This window comes from Acaromyces ingoldii (assembly GCF_003144295.1).
Source record: "Acaromyces ingoldii strain MCA 4198 unplaced genomic scaffold FA10scaffold_8, whole genome shotgun sequence".
Lineage (NCBI taxonomy): Eukaryota > Fungi > Basidiomycota > Exobasidiomycetes > Exobasidiales > Cryptobasidiaceae > Acaromyces > Acaromyces ingoldii.
In genome coordinates this window covers 423,264-443,467 of record NW_020290254.1, presented here as the reverse complement: position 1 = coordinate 443,467, position 20,204 = coordinate 423,264, and the positions used below count along the sequence as shown (strand labels likewise).

At 57.5% G+C, this 20,204-nt stretch overlaps 9 protein-coding genes across 9 annotated transcripts in view; 5 read left to right on the top strand and 4 right to left on the bottom strand.

The window, feature by feature from the left end:
- Positions 1 to 68: 68 nt before the first annotated feature.
- Positions 69 to 2,717, top strand: FA10DRAFT_281884 (hypothetical protein). The gene is made up of 4 exons (XM_025523723.1): positions 69 to 176; positions 242 to 360; positions 425 to 724; positions 786 to 2,717. Exons 1-4 carry the CDS (start codon positions 109 to 111, stop codon positions 2,582 to 2,584), a joined length of 2,286 nt encoding a protein of 761 aa, XP_025374309.1. The 5' UTR covers positions 69 to 108; the 3' UTR covers positions 2,585 to 2,717.
- FA10DRAFT_269719 (dihydrolipoyl dehydrogenase) lies at positions 2,558 to 4,479 on the bottom strand. Its single transcript, XM_025522858.1, has 3 exons — positions 4,411 to 4,479; positions 2,947 to 4,340; positions 2,558 to 2,870 (listed from the first exon to the last, which is right to left on the bottom strand). Exons 2-3 carry the CDS (start codon positions 4,293 to 4,295, stop codon positions 2,780 to 2,782), a joined length of 1,440 nt encoding a protein of 479 aa, XP_025374308.1. The 5' UTR covers positions 4,296 to 4,340; positions 4,411 to 4,479; the 3' UTR covers positions 2,558 to 2,779.
- Positions 4,480 to 4,957: 478 nt separating this feature from the next.
- Positions 4,958 to 7,189, top strand: FA10DRAFT_234900 (hypothetical protein; the record flags this gene model as incomplete). The annotated part of the gene is made up of 2 exons (XM_025519003.1): positions 4,958 to 5,123; positions 5,193 to 7,189. The coding sequence occupies 2 exons, from the start codon at positions 4,958 to 4,960 to the stop codon at positions 7,187 to 7,189; spliced, it is 2,163 nt and encodes a 720-aa protein (XP_025374307.1).
- Positions 7,190 to 7,580: 391 nt separating this feature from the next.
- On the top strand, positions 7,581 to 8,438 carry FA10DRAFT_289180 (hypothetical protein; the record flags this gene model as incomplete). Its single annotated transcript, XM_025524265.1, has 1 exon — positions 7,581 to 8,438. The coding sequence occupies one exon, from the start codon at positions 7,581 to 7,583 to the stop codon at positions 8,436 to 8,438; it is 858 nt and encodes a 285-aa protein (XP_025374306.1).
- Positions 8,439 to 8,913: 475 nt separating this feature from the next.
- FA10DRAFT_269717 (putative adapter-related protein complex 1 beta 1 subunit) lies at positions 8,914 to 11,572 on the top strand. The gene is made up of 6 exons (XM_025522857.1): positions 8,914 to 9,220; positions 9,293 to 9,538; positions 9,609 to 9,896; positions 9,960 to 10,038; positions 10,097 to 10,476; positions 10,533 to 11,572. Exons 1-6 carry the CDS (start codon positions 8,942 to 8,944, stop codon positions 11,517 to 11,519), a joined length of 2,259 nt encoding a protein of 752 aa, XP_025374305.1. The 5' UTR covers positions 8,914 to 8,941; the 3' UTR covers positions 11,520 to 11,572.
- A 69-nt stretch (positions 11,573 to 11,641) lies between these two features.
- Positions 11,642 to 14,566, bottom strand: FA10DRAFT_304509 (hypothetical protein; the record flags this gene model as incomplete). Its single annotated transcript, XM_025525365.1, has 3 exons — positions 11,642 to 12,121; positions 12,178 to 12,278; positions 12,766 to 14,566. 3 exons carry the CDS (start codon positions 14,564 to 14,566, stop codon positions 11,642 to 11,644), a joined length of 2,382 nt encoding a protein of 793 aa, XP_025374304.1.
- A 265-nt stretch (positions 14,567 to 14,831) lies between these two features.
- On the bottom strand, positions 14,832 to 17,771 carry FA10DRAFT_269715 (hypothetical protein). Its single transcript, XM_025522856.1, has one exon. The coding sequence runs from the start codon at positions 17,428 to 17,430 to the stop codon at positions 14,905 to 14,907; it is 2,526 nt and encodes an 841-aa protein (XP_025374303.1). The 5' UTR covers positions 17,431 to 17,771; the 3' UTR covers positions 14,832 to 14,904.
- A 185-nt stretch (positions 17,772 to 17,956) lies between these two features.
- Positions 17,957 to 20,032, top strand: FA10DRAFT_269714 (hypothetical protein). The gene is made up of 3 exons (XM_025522855.1): positions 17,957 to 18,407; positions 18,597 to 19,204; positions 19,283 to 20,032. The coding sequence occupies exons 1-3, from the start codon at positions 18,148 to 18,150 to the stop codon at positions 19,609 to 19,611; spliced, it is 1,197 nt and encodes a 398-aa protein (XP_025374302.1). The 5' UTR covers positions 17,957 to 18,147; the 3' UTR covers positions 19,612 to 20,032.
- FA10DRAFT_194867 (hypothetical protein) overlaps positions 19,759 to 20,204 on the bottom strand; it is a 2,257-nt gene continuing 1,811 nt past the window's right edge. Inside the window, exon 2 of the mRNA XM_025518396.1 lies at positions 19,759 to 20,204. This exon is cut by the window's right edge and continues 741 nt beyond it. Within this exon, the coding sequence (XP_025374301.1) occupies positions 20,005 to 20,204 (200 nt within the window). The 3' untranslated portion in view covers positions 19,759 to 20,004.

Sequence of the window (20,204 nt, the reverse complement as noted above, 5' to 3'; positions counted from 1 at the left end):
TACGCATCGAGCACGTGAACACAACATTTCCTCGAACGCCCATCTCCAAACAGATTCGGTGTGGATGAAGTAGTCAAAAGTCGATCAGTCACAAGAGAGGGTGGAACGATGGGCCTCTTTGACACCAAGCACAGCGATGAGCTCAAACTATGGCTCGTCAAGGAGCTGGAGCCGATGTAAGTGCACTGCAAAGGGTCACCACAAAAGGTGGATTGGGTAGCTAACACACCTGCATCTCCAGCTGTGATGCGGACCCAGAGGTGCTGTCGGACTACGTCTTGGCGCTGCTGAAGCACGATGCGAGTGAGGGAGACATCGAAAAGATGCTGGCAGAGCAGCTCGACGACTTCCTTGGCGAGAGTGAGTGGATGTGCCGGCAAGCGTCATGTGAGATTGTGGAGCTGACAAGAGGATGCATGCAAAGGCACCGCGAGCTTTGTCAAGAAGGCGCTGGACGCTCTGAGAAACAGCACCTATCTTCCCGAATCCAAGAGACCTGTTGAGAGTGCTGCTCCGTCGAGGAAGAGAAGTGCAGAGGATGAGGGCAGGCGGTCACCGCCCAAGTCATCCCGGCCAGCCGAGGGTTCGTCGCCACAAGATCAGCACAACTCAGCGGCAGGACCTTCTTCGCTGGGCCATCATGAGCGAGGGTCCGGCAGCCCGGGGCCGCGAGACTATCAGAACAGGAATCGCAGACCGAAAGATCCTTGTCGAGACTACCATCGTGAGTTAGACTCCCTTGCAGTCTCATCTTTACCTGTCCTGATTCATTCGTTCGCAAATAGTGAAGGGCTTCTGTCCGCGGGGCAACGAGTGCAGATGGGACCACTCGCCTCAGGCTGGCGCAAAGCTGGCAGCAGCCAACGGGTTCCCGGTGATGGCTCAAATGCCAGGGTTTGCAGCGGGACAGCCCGGGATGGGGAGAGGACAGCAAGCATTCATGGCGCGCCCTCCATTCGCTGGGCAGGGTCCGGTCCCGCCGCAATTTATGGGCATGCCCTCGCAAGGATGGGGTGCTGCACCCCAAGGATCGCCACCGGAGGGTGTACCACCGTATGTGCCACACCAGCAGCCGCTCACCAACGGCGCTCCGGGCGACGCGCCCAGCTTGGCTTTGCGGATGGGTGCCCAACAGCCTGATCCGCAAGTCCATGAACAGAACGGAGCTGGCGGCTTCCCCCAAACCTCTGGCCTTCCGGGATTCCGTGGAGGGATGCGTGGTGGTGCGCGGGGTGGGAGAGGAGGCGCTGGTGGTGGACGAGGTGGGGGCTTTGGCACATTCGGAAGCCAAGCCCGGTCCTCTACGACTCTCGTCATTGAAAACGTGCCTCAAGATTCGCTCGACCTCATCAAGATCAACGACTATTTCAAGAAGTTCGGTACAATCACCAATATCCAGATTGATGCGCCAAGCGCAAAGGCGCTCGTCAGCTACAGCCAGCCATCGGAAGCGAAGACAGCACACAGCAGCCCAGACGTCATCTTTGGTAATCGGTTCGTAAAAGTGTACTTTCAAAAGCTCGATGAGGGGACAAATGGGGCCGGTGGAAGTCCGTCGTCGAAGCCCAGCGTTGTGGCTCCGCCTCCCAAGTCCAACTTTATTCCGGGCAAAACTTCGAATGTGTACCATGCCAAACCGCCGGTCGCTGCATCGACTGCCTCGGCCGAATATCACACCAAAGCCCTAGAGGCCCAAAAGGCCGCGCAGGCCAAGCTCGATGGCCTCATGGCGGAGCAGAAGGAAGTGATGACGAAGGTCACGAGCGGGACGGCCGAGGAGAAGAAGCAGGGCATGGCCCGCTTCAAGGCGCTCGATGGCGAAGTCAAGCTGGCGGCCGAGGAGGTGCGCAAGGCTGTCAAGGAAGTCCAGTCGACATCAGCGGCAGCCGCTGGTCAAGGGCCCGACTCTGGAAAGTGGAAGGAGCAGAGAGAGGCAAAGGAGCGGCAGCGACTCGATCGGGAGCTGGAGATGCACAGCAAGGGAGGCAATGGAAACGGGACAACGGAGGAGCTCAAGGCTACGCTGGCAAGGCTGCAGGCAGAGGCTGCTTCCATGGGCATCGATCCGGCCTCGCCGTCGGCTCCGACGCTCAGTGGCGGCGCATACAGAGGAAGGGGAAGAGGCAGGGGAGCATATTCGAGCTACAGAGGAGGACGCGGTGGTCCGCCAGGCCGCATGTCGCTGGACAACCGAACGACGAAGCTACGCATTACCGATCTGCCTGCCGAGTCCGAAGAGCAAAGAAACAAGGCACAGGAGTGGTTCAAGCAATTCGGAGAGGTAGCCGAATTCAGCCAGGGTGGCTTCGAGGGCGAACCAAATGATGTCCTGGTCGTGTACAAGGTCCGAGCCAATGCAGAGGCGGCCCTGAGGTCTGGCCTAAGCATTCCAGATGTAGGCCAGGTCAAGGCGAGCTGGTACACAGCGCCCACCGCGTCAAATAGCGCTACTGCGATCACGGCCGCTGGTGGTGCTGCGACGGCATCTACGGCAGAGGAGGAAACAGAAGCGGGGCACGACGACGACGATGGGTATGATGGAGGTGAAGGCGACGAGGACAAGGACGATCACTTTAGACGATGAGCGCTGGTGCTCTTGTGTAGTTGTATCTAATCAGGCCCCCCTCCCGTTTTTGGCATGCTTTACTCAAAACTATATCTGCTCTTTCCTTTGAAGAGTGGACTGGACCGCTCGCTTTATCCATCAAATCAATGTGCATTTTCATTTGTGTGTCTAGAGGCTCAAACCACCTGTCCCACCGCAGATCGCATGTCTGACCTAGAAGTGGATAGGCTTGTCGTACGCGGCCATGGCAGCCTCCTTGAACGCCTCGGACAGGGTAGGGTGAGCGTGGCATGTCCGTGCGATGCTAGAGATTTTGAAGCTTGAGTCAGCCCGCGAAAAGAAACTATTGGTGAAAGGCAAAGCGAAGCAAAGACACTCACTCTTCGGCGCTTGCGCTGTACTCGATGGCGAGCACCGCGCTAGCAATTTGCTCGCCAGCGTTGGGGCCAATGATGTGGACGCCGAGGACCTTGTCCGTCTGCTTCTCGACGAGGAACTTGACAAAGCCGTCGGTGTCTCCGTTTGTCTTTCCTCGCGAGTTGGCAATGTACGGGAAGGAGCCCACGTTGAATTCGACGCCCTCATTCTTGAGGTCTTCTGCCGTCTTGCCAACCCACGCCACTTCTGGGTGCGTGTAGACGACGGCGGGGATCGCACCGTAGTTGACGTGGCCGTGGCCGTGCTTGATAATCTCCACGGCGGCGATTCCCTCCTCCTCGGCCTTGTGTGCAAGCATGGGCCCAAATGTCGCGTCACCAATGCACTTGACGCCCTTGCACGTCGTGTTGTACTGGTCATCGACGACGATGCGACCCTTGTTGTCCTTCTCCACTCCAATCGCCTCCAAGTTCAGGCCCTCCGTCACTGGCCGACGCCCAATGGCGACGAGGACGACATCAGCGTCGATTTGCTCCTTCTTGCCGGACTTGGCGTCTTCGACGTTGAGGTAGACCTTTCCATCTCGCTTCTCGGCATCAAGGACCTTCTTGCCGAGGCTGAACTTCAGCCCTTGCTTCTCGAGGAGCTTCTGGAATGACTTGGACACCTCGCCGTCCATGCCGGCACCGCCAATGGCGCCGAGGAACTCGACAACCTCGACCTTGGCACCGAGTCTGCTCCAGACGGAGCCCATCTCGAGACCAATGACACCGCCACCGATGACAATCATCTTCTCGGGCACCTTCTTGAGCTCAAGGGCACCCGTCGAAGACACAATCTGCTCCTCGTCAATTTCGATACCAGGGAAGGGCGTGACCTCGCTTCCCGTTGCAATGATGATGTTCTTGGCTTCCACCTGGGTCTCGCCACCGTCGTTGAGCTTGACATTGACCGTGGTCGGGCCTGCAAAGCTTCCGAATCCCTTGAGGTAGTCGACCTTGTTCTTCTTGAGCAGGCCTTCCACACCCTTGGTCAGACCCGTCACGGCCTTGTCCTTTGCCTTGAGCATCTGGGCAAGGTTGACGCTGACATCCTTTACGTCAATGCCGCGCGATTTGAAGTCGTGTGCGGCCTGGTGGTAGAGGTGCGAGTTGTTGAGCATGGCCTTGGAAGGAATGCAGCCGACGTTGAGGCATGTCCCTCCGAGCGCGCCGCGCGATTCGATGCAGGCCGTCTTGAGGCCAAGCTGACCGGCCTTGATGGCCGCGACGTACCCGCCCGGGCCACCACCGATGACAACAACGTCGTAGGGGTCTGCAGACGAGGCAAGCCCGCGCCGGCCGAGCGGCATCGAGGTCGACGTCGCCAGTCGAGGAAGCGTCATGGGCTGGAAAGCCTGGCACGAGATGTCCCCGTCAGCTATCTCTGATCACTCTATCCCACTCGGCTGCCACTGCATGACTCACCCTCGCGGGGAGAGCTGGCCCGGAACGGGCAAGGTATCGAGAGAGCATCTTCTTTGTGCGCAAAGGAGGATGGTGGCGTCGTCGAGAGGGAGGAAGGTAGCCCGATCCAATTGGGGTCGTCAAAATCTACCGCCGCCGCCCAAAAGAAGGCGTTTGACCACGTGTAGTCAGGTCAGCAAAAAGTGGAAATTATTCGGCCTTATCGGAGAGAAGGCCGGGCCTTGGAAGAAGAAGGACTGACTATCCAAAAACAGAAAACAAAGGGACTGTATAAGCAGACACGATGATGCTCCGACAGGTAAGAAGAGGACTGTGGAGCAGCGGAAGCGCCGGAGGTAGCGTGGCGTTTCACCTTGATAGAAAGGCCGTCGTGGTTATTCCGACTGCGAGTGCGTCGACGCAGGCGTCGCCGCAAAAGTTCAACAGCGACAGGCAGCCTCGACATGCGCGAAAGCAAGCAGGAGGGGGAAACGACAAAGGTCGAAGAGATGGTTGGGTGGTGCCCAAGCCTCAAAATTGGGCGAGACAAGGGGACAACAAAGGAAAGATGAAGAGTGTGGGTGGCACAGGGGGTCAGAAGGCGCGGCCGGAGAGCAAGGCTGGGAAACCGGCGGCGAAAGCGCCAGTGCCGCCGCCCAAGGAGGACCGAGAGTTGCCGTTGCCGCCCTTTATCACCGTCAACAGCCTCGCCAAGGCGATGGGCATCAAAATGAGTGAGTGTGATGGAACTTCCACTCTGCGCTTCTGAATCGGGAGATGTACTGAAAGATGCGGTCAACCAGAAACGCTGCAGGGCAAGATGACCGGTCTTGGGCATACAGACGTGCGACCGGATCTGCTGCTGTCATTTGAAGAGGCCGAAGTCATCTTGCTGGAGATGGATCAATTTGCTGTTCCTATGGACGCCTCGTCGTCGCAGGCCTTTGATGTATACCCGCGCCCGCCGCTGTCCGACTCGGAGCGAGCAAAAGCGCCCCTTAGACCTCCGATTGTGACCATCATGGGTCATGTCGACCATGGCAAGACGACGCTGCTGGACCGGCTGAGGAGCACGAGCGTGGCTGCGGGCGAAGCAGGTGGAATCACACAGCACATTGGTGCATTCAGCGTGCCAGTCGGCAAGAAGGCATCGTCCTCGTCATCGGGCTCCCAGCCCAGAATCACCTTTCTCGACACACCGGGCCACGCTGCCTTTTCAGCCATGCGCTCTCGCGGTGCTCAACTTACTGACATCGTGGTCCTTGTCGTTGCCGCCGACGACGGTGTCATGCCCCAGACGAAAGAGGTGATTCAGGTTGTGGACCAGCTCCAGTCCGAGTCTCGCTCCTCGCGCGCCTCGCATGGCACAGTCCAGCTCGTTGTTGCCCTCAATAAGGTCGACAAGCCAGAAGCAGACGTCGAAAAGGTCAAACGAGACCTGCTCAGCGCCGGCGTGCAGCTTGAAGACTTTGGCGGCGATATTCCCTGCGTCGAGATTTCGGGAAAGACTGGCCAGGGCCTGGACAGGCTCGAGGAGACGCTTCTGGCACTCAGCGAGCTGGCTGAGCTCAGATCCGAGGCAGTCGGCGCAGTCGAAGGCCTCATCCTCGAGTCGAGGGTGGAAAAAGGGCGAGGCAACACGGCGACGGTGCTCATCAAGCGAGGCCAGGTTCAGGTGGGCGATATCATCGTGGCTGGGACGTCATTTGCCAAAGTCAAAGGTCTCTCCGACGAGGGCAACCGGCCACAGAAGTCCGCGGGCCCAGGCGATGCCGTACTCGTCATGGGATGGAGAAGCTTGCCTCACGCTGGCGACGAGGTCCTCGGCGTCGTGGACCAGAGTGGCGTTGGGGCTGAGCTGCTTGCCAAGAAGGCCGTCGAAAGGAGGACACGAGTGGAAGAGCAGAGGAAGCTGAGCGAAGATGTTGTGGCGGTCAACGAAGGAAGGAGGATAAAGGCCGAGGAGGACGAGAAGCGCGACAGGGAAGCTTTCGAACAGAGGCAGCGCGCAAGGGAAGCCAGGATGCAGCAAGCGGCTGGACAAGGCGGAGCGAATTCTGCTGGGACTGTTGATGCTGTTGCTGCTGCTGCAACCGAAGAGAAGCAGAACGCGGAGGCAGAAGACGAGATGGGGGCCGAGGCCCGAAGCAAGAAGCAGGAGCTTAGGTTGGTCGTCAAGGCCGACTTCAGTGGTACGGTTGAGGCAGTCTTGGGAGCCATCAGCGGCATTGGAAACGCCGATGTATGCGTGAAGATTGTCTCTTCCGGCGTCGGGGAGCCAAACGAGGGCGACATTGCCATGGCCCAAGCCGTCGGGAAGTGCGAAGTCATCGGCTTCAACGTCAAGCCGTCCAAGCAAATTCTCAATCTAGCCACAAAAGCCCACCCGACGCCCGTCAAGGTGCACTGCGACTCGGTCATTTATCGTCTCATGTCGCACGTCTCGGAGCAATGCGCTGCCCTGCTCGCGCCCACCGTCGAGACACGCGTAAATGGGGAGGCAGTCATCGCCGAAGTATTCAACATCAACCTCAAAGGAAGGCACTTTCGCAATGTGGCTGGGTGCAGAGTCACCAACGGCGTACTGAGTCGAAACAGCCAGGTGCGGGTGCTGCGCGGCGACGAGCGCAAGGTCATCTATGAGGGCAAGCTCGACAGCCTGCGGCAGATCAAGCGGGAAGTCGAGGAGATGCGCAAGGGCACAGAATGCGGCCTTGGCTTCGAGGGCATGTGGGGAGCCTTTGAAAAGGGCGACATCGTGCAATGCATCCACAACGTAGAGGTTCCCCGGAAGTTGTAACTGTATGTCCTCTGAGCTCCCACGGTCAATCAAGAAGCCACGGGCAGTCGTCGTAATGCGAGAGCTCCACTTGCCCTCATGCGTGGAGAAATGGCGCTAACGCTTCCATCGGTTCCTGGAAAAGAAGCTCGTTGGCCGCGTGTATTTGGTTGTTCTTTCCGCTTGGTCCCTGACCCATGATGAGCATCGAGTAGCCAGCGCTTGACGACGAAGACGGCGGAGGAGAGCTATGCCGAATACTCAGAGTATTGCAAGCCTTCCGCTGGAGCTGATCGACATGATCGTCAGTGAGATTGGTCCGCCCACGACGGAGCATGCCTATTCGCTTCCACCCGAGACGCGTATGACCTTGTCAGCCTGTACGCTAGTGAGCCGCTCGTGGCGTGCAGCCATGCTCCCACATCTCTGCCGGAGAGTCTGTCTCTTCACTGCTCAGCAGCACGAGAGCTTCCTCCTGGCTCTCGTATCCAACGACGGGCTCGAATCGCACGTCGAGCACCTCGCCGTCAAGGACTTTCATGGCGGCTTTCTTGAGCCGGCCCTGACCACATTCACCGACGTCCTCCGGCGCATCTGCGCAGCACGCAAGCTGCGCTCCTTGTACGTCGACAAGAGACACTCTGCATTCTACGACGACTTTCCCCAGGAGCCTGGCGGCTCGGATCCATGGGCGTGTACTACAATGGTCAAAGAAGTTCGACGGTCGCTGGACCTCCTTGCGGACCACACCAGCGAAGAGTACAGCCTCGAGCAGATTGTGAGCCCATTTACAGAGCTCTTTGGCGGAGCCAATTTCGACAAGCCCGACCATCTCAATGGTGACTGGCCCGTTCATCGAGGTCTTCGAAGGCTTGCGGTGCGGGGTATGACGCTGGACGAGGACGCAGCCAAGAGTGTCGGATGGAGGCGTCGGATGCACCACCTCCGCATGTTGGTCGTCAAGGATCCCATCATCATTGGCCGATTGATGGGCAAGGACAAAAGTGAGCTCGAAAGCGTGCTTAGGATGGCAAGGTCGATGCATCCGGATGCGCACCTCATCATCGTCTTCGGAGAATGGCAGCTTAAGCAATGGAAAAGAGACTGGGAGCACGTCAAGGCAACCCCGAAGGGTCTCAAAGGCTGCTGCAGGATCACGTTCTTCAATGACAAAAACGAGGTAGACTGGCTGCAAAATAAAGGCCTCGACGGCAGCCTCTGGACGCTTGGAGAGAAGGGAAATGACGAGGATATATATATGGCTTCATGAGGACGATCATAGAGTCTTTTGAACTTGAGAATGGAGGGCTGCTCTCTATCTCGAATGAAAGATTCGCTGGGGTTCACTTCCGGAGTTTTACCAGCTCGTTCATGTAGAGACGACTTCCGCAAGGATCATAGCTATACTGTAGAGGAACTGCATGTTATATCGCCTGCAGTGTCTTTGAGTCGTCGTCTGTCTTCATGCAGGCGAGCTTCTATGCTAAAGATTCCCCGTTGAACATCTGTCTCTCTAGGCACAACCAAGAGCACTGTCCCTCCTCCTTTCGCCCACCGTCACTGTAGAGGTAGTGATCGAGACGGAGCCACGCGAAGGTGACTTGACACGTGGAAAATTTAAGGCCAGCGCCTGCACGTCGTTCATTCGAAGACGGGGTGCGAGAAGTGACGACGACAGAGGCAGATCAATTCTCACCTGAGCTTTCTGTGCACCTGTCGCCCGCATCGCACGCCTTCGCATCACTACGAGCACTAAGGGCATTGGAGACGACGATGTCTCGCCCCCGCTTCTTTACGGCTCCGCGCAAGGGCGAGAATTTCGAGCTTCGAGCAGACCTCAATAGCGAATACCGAGATCGTCGAAAGGATGCCATCAAGCGTGTGATTGCCAACATGACTGTCGGCAAGGACGTCTCCGGCCTCTTTCCCGACGTACTCAAGAATATGCAGACGGAGGACCTCGAGCAGAAGAAACTCGTGTATCTCTACCTCATGAACTATGCCAAGACGCAGCCGGAGCTCGTCATCCTCGCCGTCAATACCTTTGTAAAGGTGGGTTGATTTGGCTACCATCTAAGCCTCAACGGAGCGAAGCTGACCTTCCAGCACCCGACCAATCTCTAGGACTCGGATGACCCGAACCCCTTAGTGCGGGCGCTTGCGATCCGAACAATGTCATGTTTGCGGGCCGAGAAGATCATCGACTACCTTTCCGACCCATTGCAAAAGGGATTAAGAGACGAGAGTCCGTACGTGCGCAAGACGGCGGCCATCAGCGTAGCAAAGCTATACGAGATGAAGCCAGAGCTTGCAGTTGAAAACGGGTTTGTGGGGACGTTGAGGGACATGGTAGGAGATTCGAATCCGATGGTGCGTTGCGTGGACATCACATTCTATCCAGTGGCTGCTTGCTGACTCGGGGCTCCTCGGTATCCCAAAGGTGGTGGCGAATGCTGTTACGGCATTGACAGATATTCACAAAACGGCCTGCGAGGTGGATCCCTCGGGCAAGTCGTCGATCTTTATCATCGATGGCGCTGTGCTCAGCAAGCTCCTCATCGCTCTCAACGAGTGTACGGAGTGGGGGCGAATCGCCATCTTGAGTAGTCTGGGGAGATATCGCACCGCGCCTGGTCCAGAGGGGGAAAAGGAGGCCGAGCACATCTGCGAGAGGGTCATGCCACAATTCCAACATGCAAACGGAAGCGTCGTCTTGAGCGCAGTCAAGGTGCGCTGGCCTCGGAGGAGCCTATTATGCAAAGATCGCTTGCTGACCGCCTGCTTTTACCAGGTCATCTTGATCCACATGGACAGAATAAACAAGCAAGAATTTGTCAAGCAGCTGGTTCGAAAGATGGCTCCTCCCTTAGGTGAGCCGTTCTCTGGAAAGCGAGTCTCCTCTTGTTCAAAGCTCACAGTGTCTCGTAGTAACATTGGTCTCATCGGCGCCCGAGGTGCAGTGGGTGGCATTGCGCAACATCAATCTGATCCTGCAAAAGCGACCCGACGTGCTCTCGTCGGAGCTGCGCATCTTCTTCTGCAAGTACAATGACCCCAGCTACGTCAAGCTCGAAAAGCTCGAGATCATGATCAAGCTGGCGAATGAGCGGAACGTTGACATGCTCCTCAGCGAGCTCAAGGAGTACGCATCAGAGGTCGACGTGGACTTTGTCAGGAGGGCTATCCGTGCCATTGGGCAGTGTGCCATCAAGATCGACACGGCAGCTGAACGATGTGTGCATGTGCTCCTCGACCTTATTGCGACGAGGGTCAGCTACGTGGTGCAAGAGGGTGTTGTCGTCATCAAGGTATGAATTTTTCCATCCTTTCAATCGTCACTGTGCTTATTTTCCATTCATTACAGGACATCTTCCGAAAGTACCCTCAAAACTACGAGGGCATCATCCCGACGCTCTGCTCTAATCTGCAAGACCTCGACGAGCCAGAGGCCAAGGCGTCGCTCATCTGGATTCTGGGCGAGTACGCGGAAAAAATCGACAATAGTGACGAGCTCCTGGGTCTGTTCCTCGACAACTTCCTCGACGAGCAGTACCAGGTGCAATTCCAAACATTGACAGCCATCGTCAAGCTCTTCCTCAAGCGGCCCGACGGCGCCCAAGGCATTGTTCAGCGCGTGCTCGAGCTAGCGACGAAGGAATGTGATAACCCAGACCTGCGAGATCGCGCCTTTGTCTACTGGAGACTTCTCAGCAGCAGCGATGCCGGCGCTGGAAAGTCGGTCGTTCTTGCGGAGCGGCCTCCCATCTCGATTCCCCTCACTTCTGTCCCTCCTGCTCTGCTCGAGGAGCTCGTGTCCGATCTTTCGTCGCTGGCGTCTGCGTACCACAAGCCTGAGTCGACCTTTATCGGTAGGGGGCGGCTTGGTGCCGATGCGCTCAGCAGGAAGCGGGATGAGATTACGAGGGAGAAGGCACTCGCGACTGTTGTGCAGGGCCAAGCGGCCGAGAATCTTCTCGATTTCGGAGACGACGACGAAGGCGCTTCGCAGAGCCAGCCCATCTCAGCAGGTGCTGCTGGCGGGCTTGGAGGGCTGGGCGATCTCATGATGGACGACGGTGGTGCGCAGAGCGGCAGTGTTGGTGGTGGTGCTGCTTCTGGTGCGAATTCGGCAGGAGCAGGGCAGCTCTCAGACCTCCTCGGTCTGTTTGATGCCGCTCCAGGATCAAAGGCCCCGGGAGCCCAGTCGGGTCTGGACGCCCTCTCGGCGCTTCCTGCCGCCCCATCTCACTCCCCTATGGCATCGACATTTGCCAATGGCTCGGCCCCGCCGGCTGCTCAGCGACAGCAACACAGCAATAGTGGTGGGGGAGATCTTCTGGACCTTTTGTAGAGGCAGTAAACAACATCATCAATGCGTAATCAAACATTGTGATCGAGACCAGTAGAGGACAAGGTATGAATGCGTTTATAGTACAGTGCGTGCTTTGTGTTATACGTGTCATTCGCGAAAGATCAAGGAGAAGGGTTCTTCGTCGGGAGAAGGCCAAAGAGGGACCACATCCGACGTTCGACTGCTAAATCTCGCCTCTCGAGTTTCCTGTTGTCTACCTCGTCGCTAATGGCCTCCCGGGCCAACGCGGCTGTCCTCCCTCGTGTTGACGAGGCCCGACCTGATCGAAGAGGTCGATCGTATGCGTGGCTAGAGCCGTCCGCTGACCATTCAAAGGCACGCTGAACGACGCTGGACGTAGCTGATGGCTGCAAGGGGGCGAGACCTTCGAGAAGTCTCGTCTGCTCATCTTCATCATCTTCTCCCTCTCCCTCTTCCTCATCTTCCTCATCTTCCTCCACCTCAACGGATGACCTCTCCTCTTCAACTTCTTGATAGGCCTTGTTCCATGCCAATTGTTGTGCTCCGTCTCCAGGGCCATTGTTATGGTCTGTGTCGGCGCCAAATCGACGCAATACCTCGTCCGCGGACCGCTGTACGGCCTTTCGTTTCCAAAGTTAGCCATTACACTTTCCATCTTGGTCTGTGAGCCACTGACCTCTGTGGAAATGATCGCGTCGTCGCGCCGTCGTTCTATCAGCACCACGAGAACTCCTTCGACAAAGACTCGAAGCTCGTCCACGAGGTGCAGTATGGCCTCTTTGCTGATTCGACGTGAAAAAGGGCGTGAGACCCCTTGCTCTTTTGTCGTGGGGGATGATGTCGGGCGCTCGTCTTCCGGTTTTGAGCTTGCTTCGAGGTCTATCTCCTCATTTGTGCAAGCTCTGAGATTTCCACAGCCTCTTTTGTGAGTCCAGCCTCGCGACGCGCAGAGGAAATAGTAGGGTCACTCACCTCATCATTGTCGCCAGTCCCGCAAAGCTAAGAACGCTGGTCTTCTTCAGAAAGCCTTCCTCCCTCTCGTCCTCTCTACCGCCATCGGCAAGGATGATCGGCATGACGTCTTCGGGTTTTAATCCGATCCATGCGAAACGCTGAAAGTCTTTCAAAGCTTTTTTCGTCTTGATGCCGTCCAAGGACAGAGAAGGAACGGAGTGGACCTCCTCACTTTCCTCATCTGTTCGCCACACCGATGCGCAGGCGGTCTTCTCGGAGGGCGTCTGGTCGGGTCGTCTTCGTTTCTCACCCACGTCGCCGACTGCTCCATCGCTTGGCGATGATCGCCTCCTCCTTTTTCTTCCCGCCGACATGTTGACATCGATTGGCATATCGGCGGCGCCCCTCGACAATCTTGCCCGAATCTTCCCCTTGACACTCTTCCAATGTTCTCGAGGGATATTGGAAAGGTCGAAGCCTCGATAGAAGGTCTCCGATTCCGAGTCTTGTGGGGGAAAAGGTGCGAGAGAAGGTTGGGATCGATGAGACTTCTTGAAGACAATGGCCTGCTCAAGCGCTGACAGTTCCGAGATCGTCAGGGATTGGCTTTGGATCCTCGCGAGGTGGACACGGGATTGTTGGAGAGACGTTCTGGCTGACTCGGTTGCATCGGGAGGCAACCATGGCTCTAGTACCGTATCGGTCGGCTTGATGCTATCCACCCAGATGAGGTGTGCGTTGGGAGGGCAGGGAAGGTCTTTCTCCCACCTCGTGCTCACCAAGCCTCCTCGACCGTCGTCGACTTGTGTGATTATCGCCGTCGGTATTGTGCTATCGCCTTGAATGCGAACCCAGGCCAATAGCCCCAGCTCGACGGCATGGTGAATAACCCTGAGGGCCACCGACTCGTTGGAACGCTTCCTTGAGATCGCTGGGACGGCGTACTCTTCCGAGAAGCGCCTGTACGATGGTCCTCGATGAGACAATCCCTGGACGCGCTTCAATCTACCAATGAGTTCCGACAAGGAGCAGTACATTGCCGTGGCTGAGCCTTGCTGAAGCTTCAGTATACAGCCATGCTCGCCTCCTTGATCGGAGACGTCACCGACGACATAGTGACACCGAAGAAAGAGAGCCGCATTCAGCACCTGGCGATCCCATGAGACGATCTCCTCCTCCTCTGCTCCCTGCCGGGGCTCATCTTGCCAGAGGGCCAACGTCTGTGCTTGTGCTTCCTCGAATGCAATCCACTCGTCGCTCATCTCGACGGCAGCAGCAGCAGGTACTGCTCTTTGCCGCTTGCGAGCGGCCTCGTTTAATCCTCCTGTTCCCATAGCTCTCATCATATGACGCCCATCAGCATGTGGCCTATGTTTTGCCCCCATTCTTCTCGCGGCCTGACGTCGCAAGAGCTGAAGAAGCTGCTGGACTTGTGCTTCTGACTTGGTGCCGTGGAGGAAATCGGTCGCGATGACGTCGGCCCTCCAGCGCGAATATCTGACCAGACCGCGAAAGAAGTGTTGGATCTCGCTTTGCGACCATTGCGCCTCCCATGACTCCTTTGAGGTTTCCGAGGGAGCCTCCTTGTGAGTCGCCTCTTCCTCGTCGCTTTGTTCCACCTCGTCTTCCTCTGCCGTCGCAGCATCCTCCTCTTCATCCTCCTCTATCTGCACATCATCCGGCTGGTCCTTGTCCTCGTCGACGTCTGAGCCAACTTCCTGCAATGCCCCATCAAATAGCTGGTCTGTCGTATGATGAAGGTGCTGGAAGAAGTCAATCGACTCCCTCCTGAGCAATTCGGCGTACCTCTGGGCCTTTCCCTCCGCCGAGTCGATTGCAAAGACGGGAGCCACGTTCGACCATCGCGGGTTTCCGCTTGTGCTTTGTCGAGCCTCTGTCGTCTTTGACTGTGCCAGCGACTCGGTGGAAAGTACGGTCTCTTCGTGCTCCCTCGCCGTGTCCGCCTCGCCGCGATCCGTTTGTCCAACATTCAACCTGCTTCCAGACAAAGAGGAGGGACCCTCGCGCCCGCGTCGCACTCGGGCCCTGTCTTGCCGGACATTCCTGTCCTGCTGTCTCTTTCTCTTGCGCCCGGGTGCATCCCCCTCCATCGTCTTCCCACACAGGAAGCCTGTATGCGTGAACGTCACTCGTCGTCGTTCAACAGAAGCGAAATGGCGGTCAAGGAAAATATCATAGAGAAATTTAGACTGAAGTTGCAAAAAAAAAAGCAAAGCTCCTCGAGTTCTGAGTGGCCCAAGCGTCGCGTCAAACTCAACGTCGTAGGTCCTCCCTCCCGAGGTGCGAACCCGACCAATGATGATGTTCAGGATCCTGAAGCGAAAGAGCGGCCGTAGTCACGATGGATACAATTACAGCGGCCTCCTATGTCATGGGCCCGGGCAGAGGAGGCAGTATACACAGATAAGTGAAGATAGTCGGCTGAAGTCTAGGCGCTATGTGGTCGGAAGCTCATGCTCCTCCTGATGAGCTGAGCTCGAAGATAGTTTCCAACTTCGCGTTCTTTCGGGACCCTCTGCTCGCCCACCCAATCAGCCAGCCATGCATGCAACGGTCCAGCGGCGCTTGCATCACCGCCCTCGTCGTCGTCGTCTGCTGCCTCTTGTCCACCTATTCCTCCTCCATCATCCTGTTCGTCTTGTCCGTAGCGAAGGCGGTTGTTGCGCTTGTTGACCTGGGACATGGCAGCATCCCAGATGGGCGAGATGCCCTCGTGGAGGACGAGGCAGGCCTGATAGAGGGTGGTGTCAAGCGGTTCGAGGTCGAGATGCCTCATCCACGCCAGCACACGAAACGGTTCATCCCACGGCACCTCGGCTCCAAAGGCTAGCGTCCTGCTCGCAGACGACGACGGAAGCGCAGCATTGACAGAAATGAACCGGAGCAGGGTCAGGTACTGGTCAAAGAGCATGGGTCCCAGCTTCGCCAGGTCCTTTCTCTCCATTGAGACACTGGCGCCTAGCCTCGTTGACGCACGCACTACGCCCTCTCTATCTGCTGCATGGCCAGAAGGACTGGCAGCGGCGGTGAAAAAGAGGCTGCTAAAGCGCTCCTGGAAGCGTGTCTCGAACCTCTTGATGCCTAGCTCGACCTTTGCGATCATCGACGGCAGCGAGGAAAAGGGCGCGTCATCGCTAGATGCCCTGCGAGAGGCAGATGTCGACAGCATGCTGTCCAGCGGGTTTTCAATCGACTCGAGCTCAGGGTATTGCGCAAAAAGCTCCTGGAGGAAGAGGTCTCTCGCGCGTAGGCTTGCCGGTACGCCGTCCCACAGCGCCTCGGCCTCGAGTTCGTAGGGTCCAGCTCGGGCAAGGGGCAATTTATTCCTCGCAAGAAACACCCTAATTGATGGTGTCAATCCCATCGACGCGTTCTTCATCGCACTGACGGCAGAGTGCAGCAGATTTGAATAGGCAAAATGGTTGGGGTGCACGTTGAACGTCGCAAAGGAGTCGATAAAGACGCGGTAGGCGGCCTGGTGATGCGCCGAGAACATGAGGCCTTTCATCACGGAGCTCAGCAGGACTTGATCTGCTTTCACCTTTGTCGTCTCGGTTCCCGTGTCGCCGTCGTCGAGCTCTTTGCGATGATTGTGAATGGGCCCATGAATCCATCTGTTGAGCTCAGCGAGGGCGTCGCGGACCTGGCCGAGCTTTAGTAGGCTCGCGCAAAGTGTTGCGACGGTGAAGACATTGGGCGCTACGCCCCTCTTGATCATATCGGCAAAGACGACGGGCACGAGGTCGTGTCGAGGCGTGGGGCGGCGGAGGAGAAGGCCCTGCATCACGGCATGATAGAACCTTGGCTCGTCGGACAACCAAGCCGGGGGCGCCAGCGGAAGGCCGTCCTCAACCTGGTCCGCTTCCTCGCCTGCGTCGTTGCTGGCGCCAAAGAGATCACTCGTTCGGTCTTCTTCACCGTCTGTCTCTGCACTCGAAGCTCGCAACTCTCTCTTGCTGGCTAGCACGTGCCCGTCATTTGCCTCGGCTCCCACGCTGGGCTTTTGCCCTGACACGGGGTGCACGGACAAGCCGAGGAGTGGGAGAAGATGATGAGGTGACACGTTTCTCGCACCTGCAGTCGCTTTGATCGTTGCGCACCACGCATTCCTGAGGGCCTTTCGCCCTTCTTCGGAGGGTGCCTGCTCTTCCATCTCGTTGATCTTGGCCTGAAGAATGGTCCACACCCGTCTCAGCTTGAATCGACTCGCCATCAGCGCGAGGTAGTCGACGGTGAAATACGACTGGGATCTCTCGAGTCGTCGCTGAAGCTGCAAGCGCCTGTTGAGTTTGGCCATCCAGAAGGAGCCAGCCTCGGTGTTGCTCTCTCGTGAAGCGGCAGAAATCGCCCTTTCCAGTGCAGCTTCGAATACTGCATCGGGCGATGTGGCGCCCAAGCTGCAGCGGTCTTCGAAGCGAGGGATCCATTGCAAGGCCATCTGTACCGTTAAAAAGGCATCCTTTTCGCTTTTGAAAAGATCGTCCTCCCGCATTGCATAGGGCGAGTCCGCTAACGACGTAGGCTGAGGATCGAGGTTCCAAAAGATCAAGAGGATCAGCTTTGCGTCGTTATCCGACATGCTTTCCAGTGCCCAATCAGCGAGCCGAATTGCGCAACGTCGACAGCGGTCGTCGAGTGTTGCCGCCAGGCACCTGGCGAGGACCACGGCAGCCGTGTTGAGCTCGGCCCTGTCGTCTGCCGGTACCACCGGTGCGATGCGCCCAAGAAAGATGTCGGTGAGGGATCGTGCCAGGTGCGGAGCGTAGTTGTCGACGAGGACGACGCGGCAAAGGAGCTTAAAGCATCTCAGCCGGTCGTGAAGGGAGACGAGATCGGCGAGGCGCGCAAAATTCTCAATCGCAGCCCTTGGTCCGACGTTGCCGCGCAGCTGGCGAAACAACTGCCGCGCGGTGGCCGTGGCCGTGGCCGTCGAAGAAGAGGTCGACCGGGACATCCAGCTCGAGGGCCCAGCGACGTTTGCCTCTGCTTGCGCGTGCGCGTGCGCGTGCGCAAGCGACGGGAGGGGCGAAGCGTAGCTCAGTAAGGGTAGCTGCCGGCATCTGCTGGTCGTCAGTCGGCGTCGAGATTGTCGCCCGCCGGCTTGTGGGAGCGTCGAGCAAGAAGCAGAAGAGCTCGGGGACCGAAGGCCTGCCGGGCGTTCGGTGGCCAGCGCTCTGACCACCCGGACTGCTTCCTTTGCCGCCGCTGATCGCGCACCCGTGGCCATGATTGAAGCCCGCTACGCCCTCGCAAACGCAGCCCGCGGCAACGACATTGGCGTCTGATCTTTGTGCGCGTCGAGAAGAAAGTTGGTTGCAGCGCACGCACACACGCGGAAAATCCAAACACGGGCAGAAAGAAAAAAAAAAGAAAAGGAAAGGGCAAGAAGCAGGACTTTGTAGCCGCCACCATTTTTCGATTTTTGCTTTTTCTTTTCCTTGGGAGCCAAACTTAGACTAAAAAAGCCCCCCCCCCCCCTCCCCCCGCGCGGTGCCAGAGAGAGGAAAGAAAAAGACGAGCGACGACGCGATCGCGCGCCTCTGCTGCTGCCTGCTCCACTCGCGCCGAAACCATCCATCCATCCACGACTTTTCTCTGTCTTATTCTTTACGACTTCCATCCATCCACTCAGTCGCAAGTCAATCTACCCACCAACGCTCACTTGTTGAAAATGGCCCCGGGAACACCCTCGCCTTGGAAGGGAGCGCTGCGCTACAAGCGCAAGGGAGACCTCGTCGAGCTCGCCACTGCCCTGGGAATCACCGAGGCGACGGAAAACTCGTCCAAAGACGATCTCGAGGAAGTCATCCGGACTCACCTCCTGGCCAACCGTACCAGCCTGGCCAGCGACCCCAACTGGCAGGGCCTTTACACGAGCCTTGACAATGGCGAAAAGAGGGCTGCTAGGGGCAGTTCAAACGCGTTGAGCCCGTGAGTAGTGTCTGTCGACCCATCCACTCACTCCATCCATCCCCATCCATCCACGCATGCGTGCATCCACCGTGAGAAAAGAGAAAGAGGAAACCGTGTTTTATTGCTCCTCTTTTGCATTGACGCCCCCCTTCAAGTAATTCCAACCTGTTGCTGATCATTTCGGTGTTGCTCCCGCTTCTAATCCAGCGACAGCGATGGCTCCGACGACTCGCCTGCCACGGGAAAGTCGCCTCGCAAGCACACGCAGCGCGGCAGCAAGCTTGTGCCCAACGGTCTGAGCACGCCTCTACGCCAGGCCTCGAGCAGCACCTCTGGCTTCGCCTCGCAGCTGTCGCAGCGCACCAAGCGCTCGTTTGAGAGCCTGGCCGACGCCTTCAAGGCGGGCGCAAAGGACGCGCGCGAAGAGGCCCACGACGTCGCAAACGAGGTTTCGTCTGCCCAGCACGCCCTGACGCGCCGGGTAAGCCAGACGAGCCGTCGCGTCGAGCAGCGCTTCACCAAGGGCTTTGAGCGCGCCAGGGCCTACCTGAGCAACGCCGAGCACATTGCTCTTCTCCTCGTCATCCTCGAGGGCGCCCTCCTCGTCACGGCCGTCATGCCGACGAAGCGTGTCGAGCTTGGTGGCCAGCGCAGCGTGTCCAACTTCGTCAAGTCGGGCGGCAAGTCGGCGACCAACAATGTGCCCCACTGGACCGTGACCACGCCCAACTTCTGGGCCCTCTTGACCTTTGTCTTCTGGAGGCCCATCGTCCTCTGGTCCGCCTGGACCGTGGCCCTGCCTGCCCTGGCAGCTCGTGAGTGTGCCCGATGTTCCTTTATTAGAAAGAAGAAGAGGCCAAGAGCTGAATTTAATGTTATTCTTTCCCGCACAGACATCATCACGTTCGACCGTAAGCACGAGCCTTCGACGCTGACGTTCTCCGTTGTCCGTCTGGCCCTCATTTCGATTCTGACGCACACGACCTTCGGATCGTTGCGCTCTGTGCCCCACGTCCTCGGTGTCGCTGCCGGCGAGGTCCGCGAAGCGGCTTCGTCGACGGTTCTCGGCAGCATCACTAGCTCCATCCGGAGCCTGACGAGCTACGACTTTGTTGTGCCCCATGTCTCTACTGAGGTGCAGCTGCTCACGACGAGCCTCATGGCCGCCTTTGCCACGTACGAGGTCATTGCCAGCCGTCCCCGTGCTTCGTCCAGGGCCTAGGTCTTTGGCGATCGATCTCTTACCCCTCCCTCCTCCCCCTTCACCTTCTTGCGGGCCACTTGATATACCATGGTCTGAGGTTTGCTTGTCTCTCTCACCCCCCTCTCTTTCTCTTCTTGTCTCGTGCCATTTTTTTCTTTATGCCTCTGTACGGTTCTTGTAAAGGCTCACGCTTCCCCAATTGTTGTCTTTGTTCTCTACTCTAGTCGCTCTCGGCGCTTTAAGTGGGGACAAGCAAGGGAGTCGCTCAGCTCCTCCTTGATGTACACTGTACCACCCTTTTCTTCTTCATCGCTCCTCGTTGACACTCTAGCTAGGTCCTCGTTGTCGCTCTCCATCTCTGTGTTATCTCCCTTCTCACTTTCTCCTTTCCTTCTCTCTTGGATCGATTGATTAAATTACGATGAATGCTTTGCTTGGGTGTAGCTCGTCTGTCCACGCACGAAGCCAGACTGGCACCCGTATACAGTAGAGTATGATTAGAGGAGAGCATGATGGGCGTGCAGAAAAGCAGTCTTCTCTCTCTCTCTCTCTCTCTCTCTCTCTCTCTCTCTCTCTCTCTCTCTCTCTCTCTCTCTCTCTCTCTCTCTCTC

Excerpts from the sequence above, each read along its gene's own strand:
- FA10DRAFT_269714 (XM_025522855.1), top strand. The coding sequence starts at position 18,148 with ATGGCCCCGGGAACACCCTCGCCTTGGAAGGGAGCGCTGCGCTACAAG. Across the intron at positions 18,408-18,596 it reads AGTTCAAACGCGTTGAGCCC|CGACAGCGATGGCTCCGACG; the intron begins GTGAGTAGTGTC and ends CTTCTAATCCAG. Across the intron at positions 19,205-19,282 it reads CCTGCCTGCCCTGGCAGCTC|ACATCATCACGTTCGACCGT; the intron begins GTGAGTGTGCCC and ends TTTCCCGCACAG.
- FA10DRAFT_269715 (XM_025522856.1), bottom strand. The coding sequence starts at position 17,430 with ATGTCCCGGTCGACCTCTTCTTCGACGGCCACGGCCACGGCCACCGCG.
- FA10DRAFT_281884 (XM_025523723.1), top strand. The coding sequence starts at position 109 with ATGGGCCTCTTTGACACCAAGCACAGCGATGAGCTCAAACTATGGCTC. Across the intron at positions 177-241 it reads GTCAAGGAGCTGGAGCCGAT|CTGTGATGCGGACCCAGAGG; the intron begins GTAAGTGCACTG and ends CTGCATCTCCAG. Across the intron at positions 361-424 it reads CGACGACTTCCTTGGCGAGA|GCACCGCGAGCTTTGTCAAG; the intron begins GTGAGTGGATGT and ends ATGCATGCAAAG.
- FA10DRAFT_269719 (XM_025522858.1), bottom strand. The coding sequence starts at position 4,295 with ATGCCGCTCGGCCGGCGCGGGCTTGCCTCGTCTGCAGACCCCTACGAC. Across the intron at positions 2,871-2,946 it reads TACAGCGCAAGCGCCGAAGA|CATCGCACGGACATGCCACG; the intron begins GTGAGTGTCTTT and ends CAAAATCTCTAG.
- FA10DRAFT_269717 (XM_025522857.1), top strand. The coding sequence starts at position 8,942 with ATGTCTCGCCCCCGCTTCTTTACGGCTCCGCGCAAGGGCGAGAATTTC. Across the intron at positions 9,221-9,292 it reads CCGTCAATACCTTTGTAAAG|GACTCGGATGACCCGAACCC; the intron begins GTGGGTTGATTT and ends ACCAATCTCTAG. Across the intron at positions 10,039-10,096 it reads AAAGATGGCTCCTCCCTTAG|TAACATTGGTCTCATCGGCG; the intron begins GTGAGCCGTTCT and ends AGTGTCTCGTAG.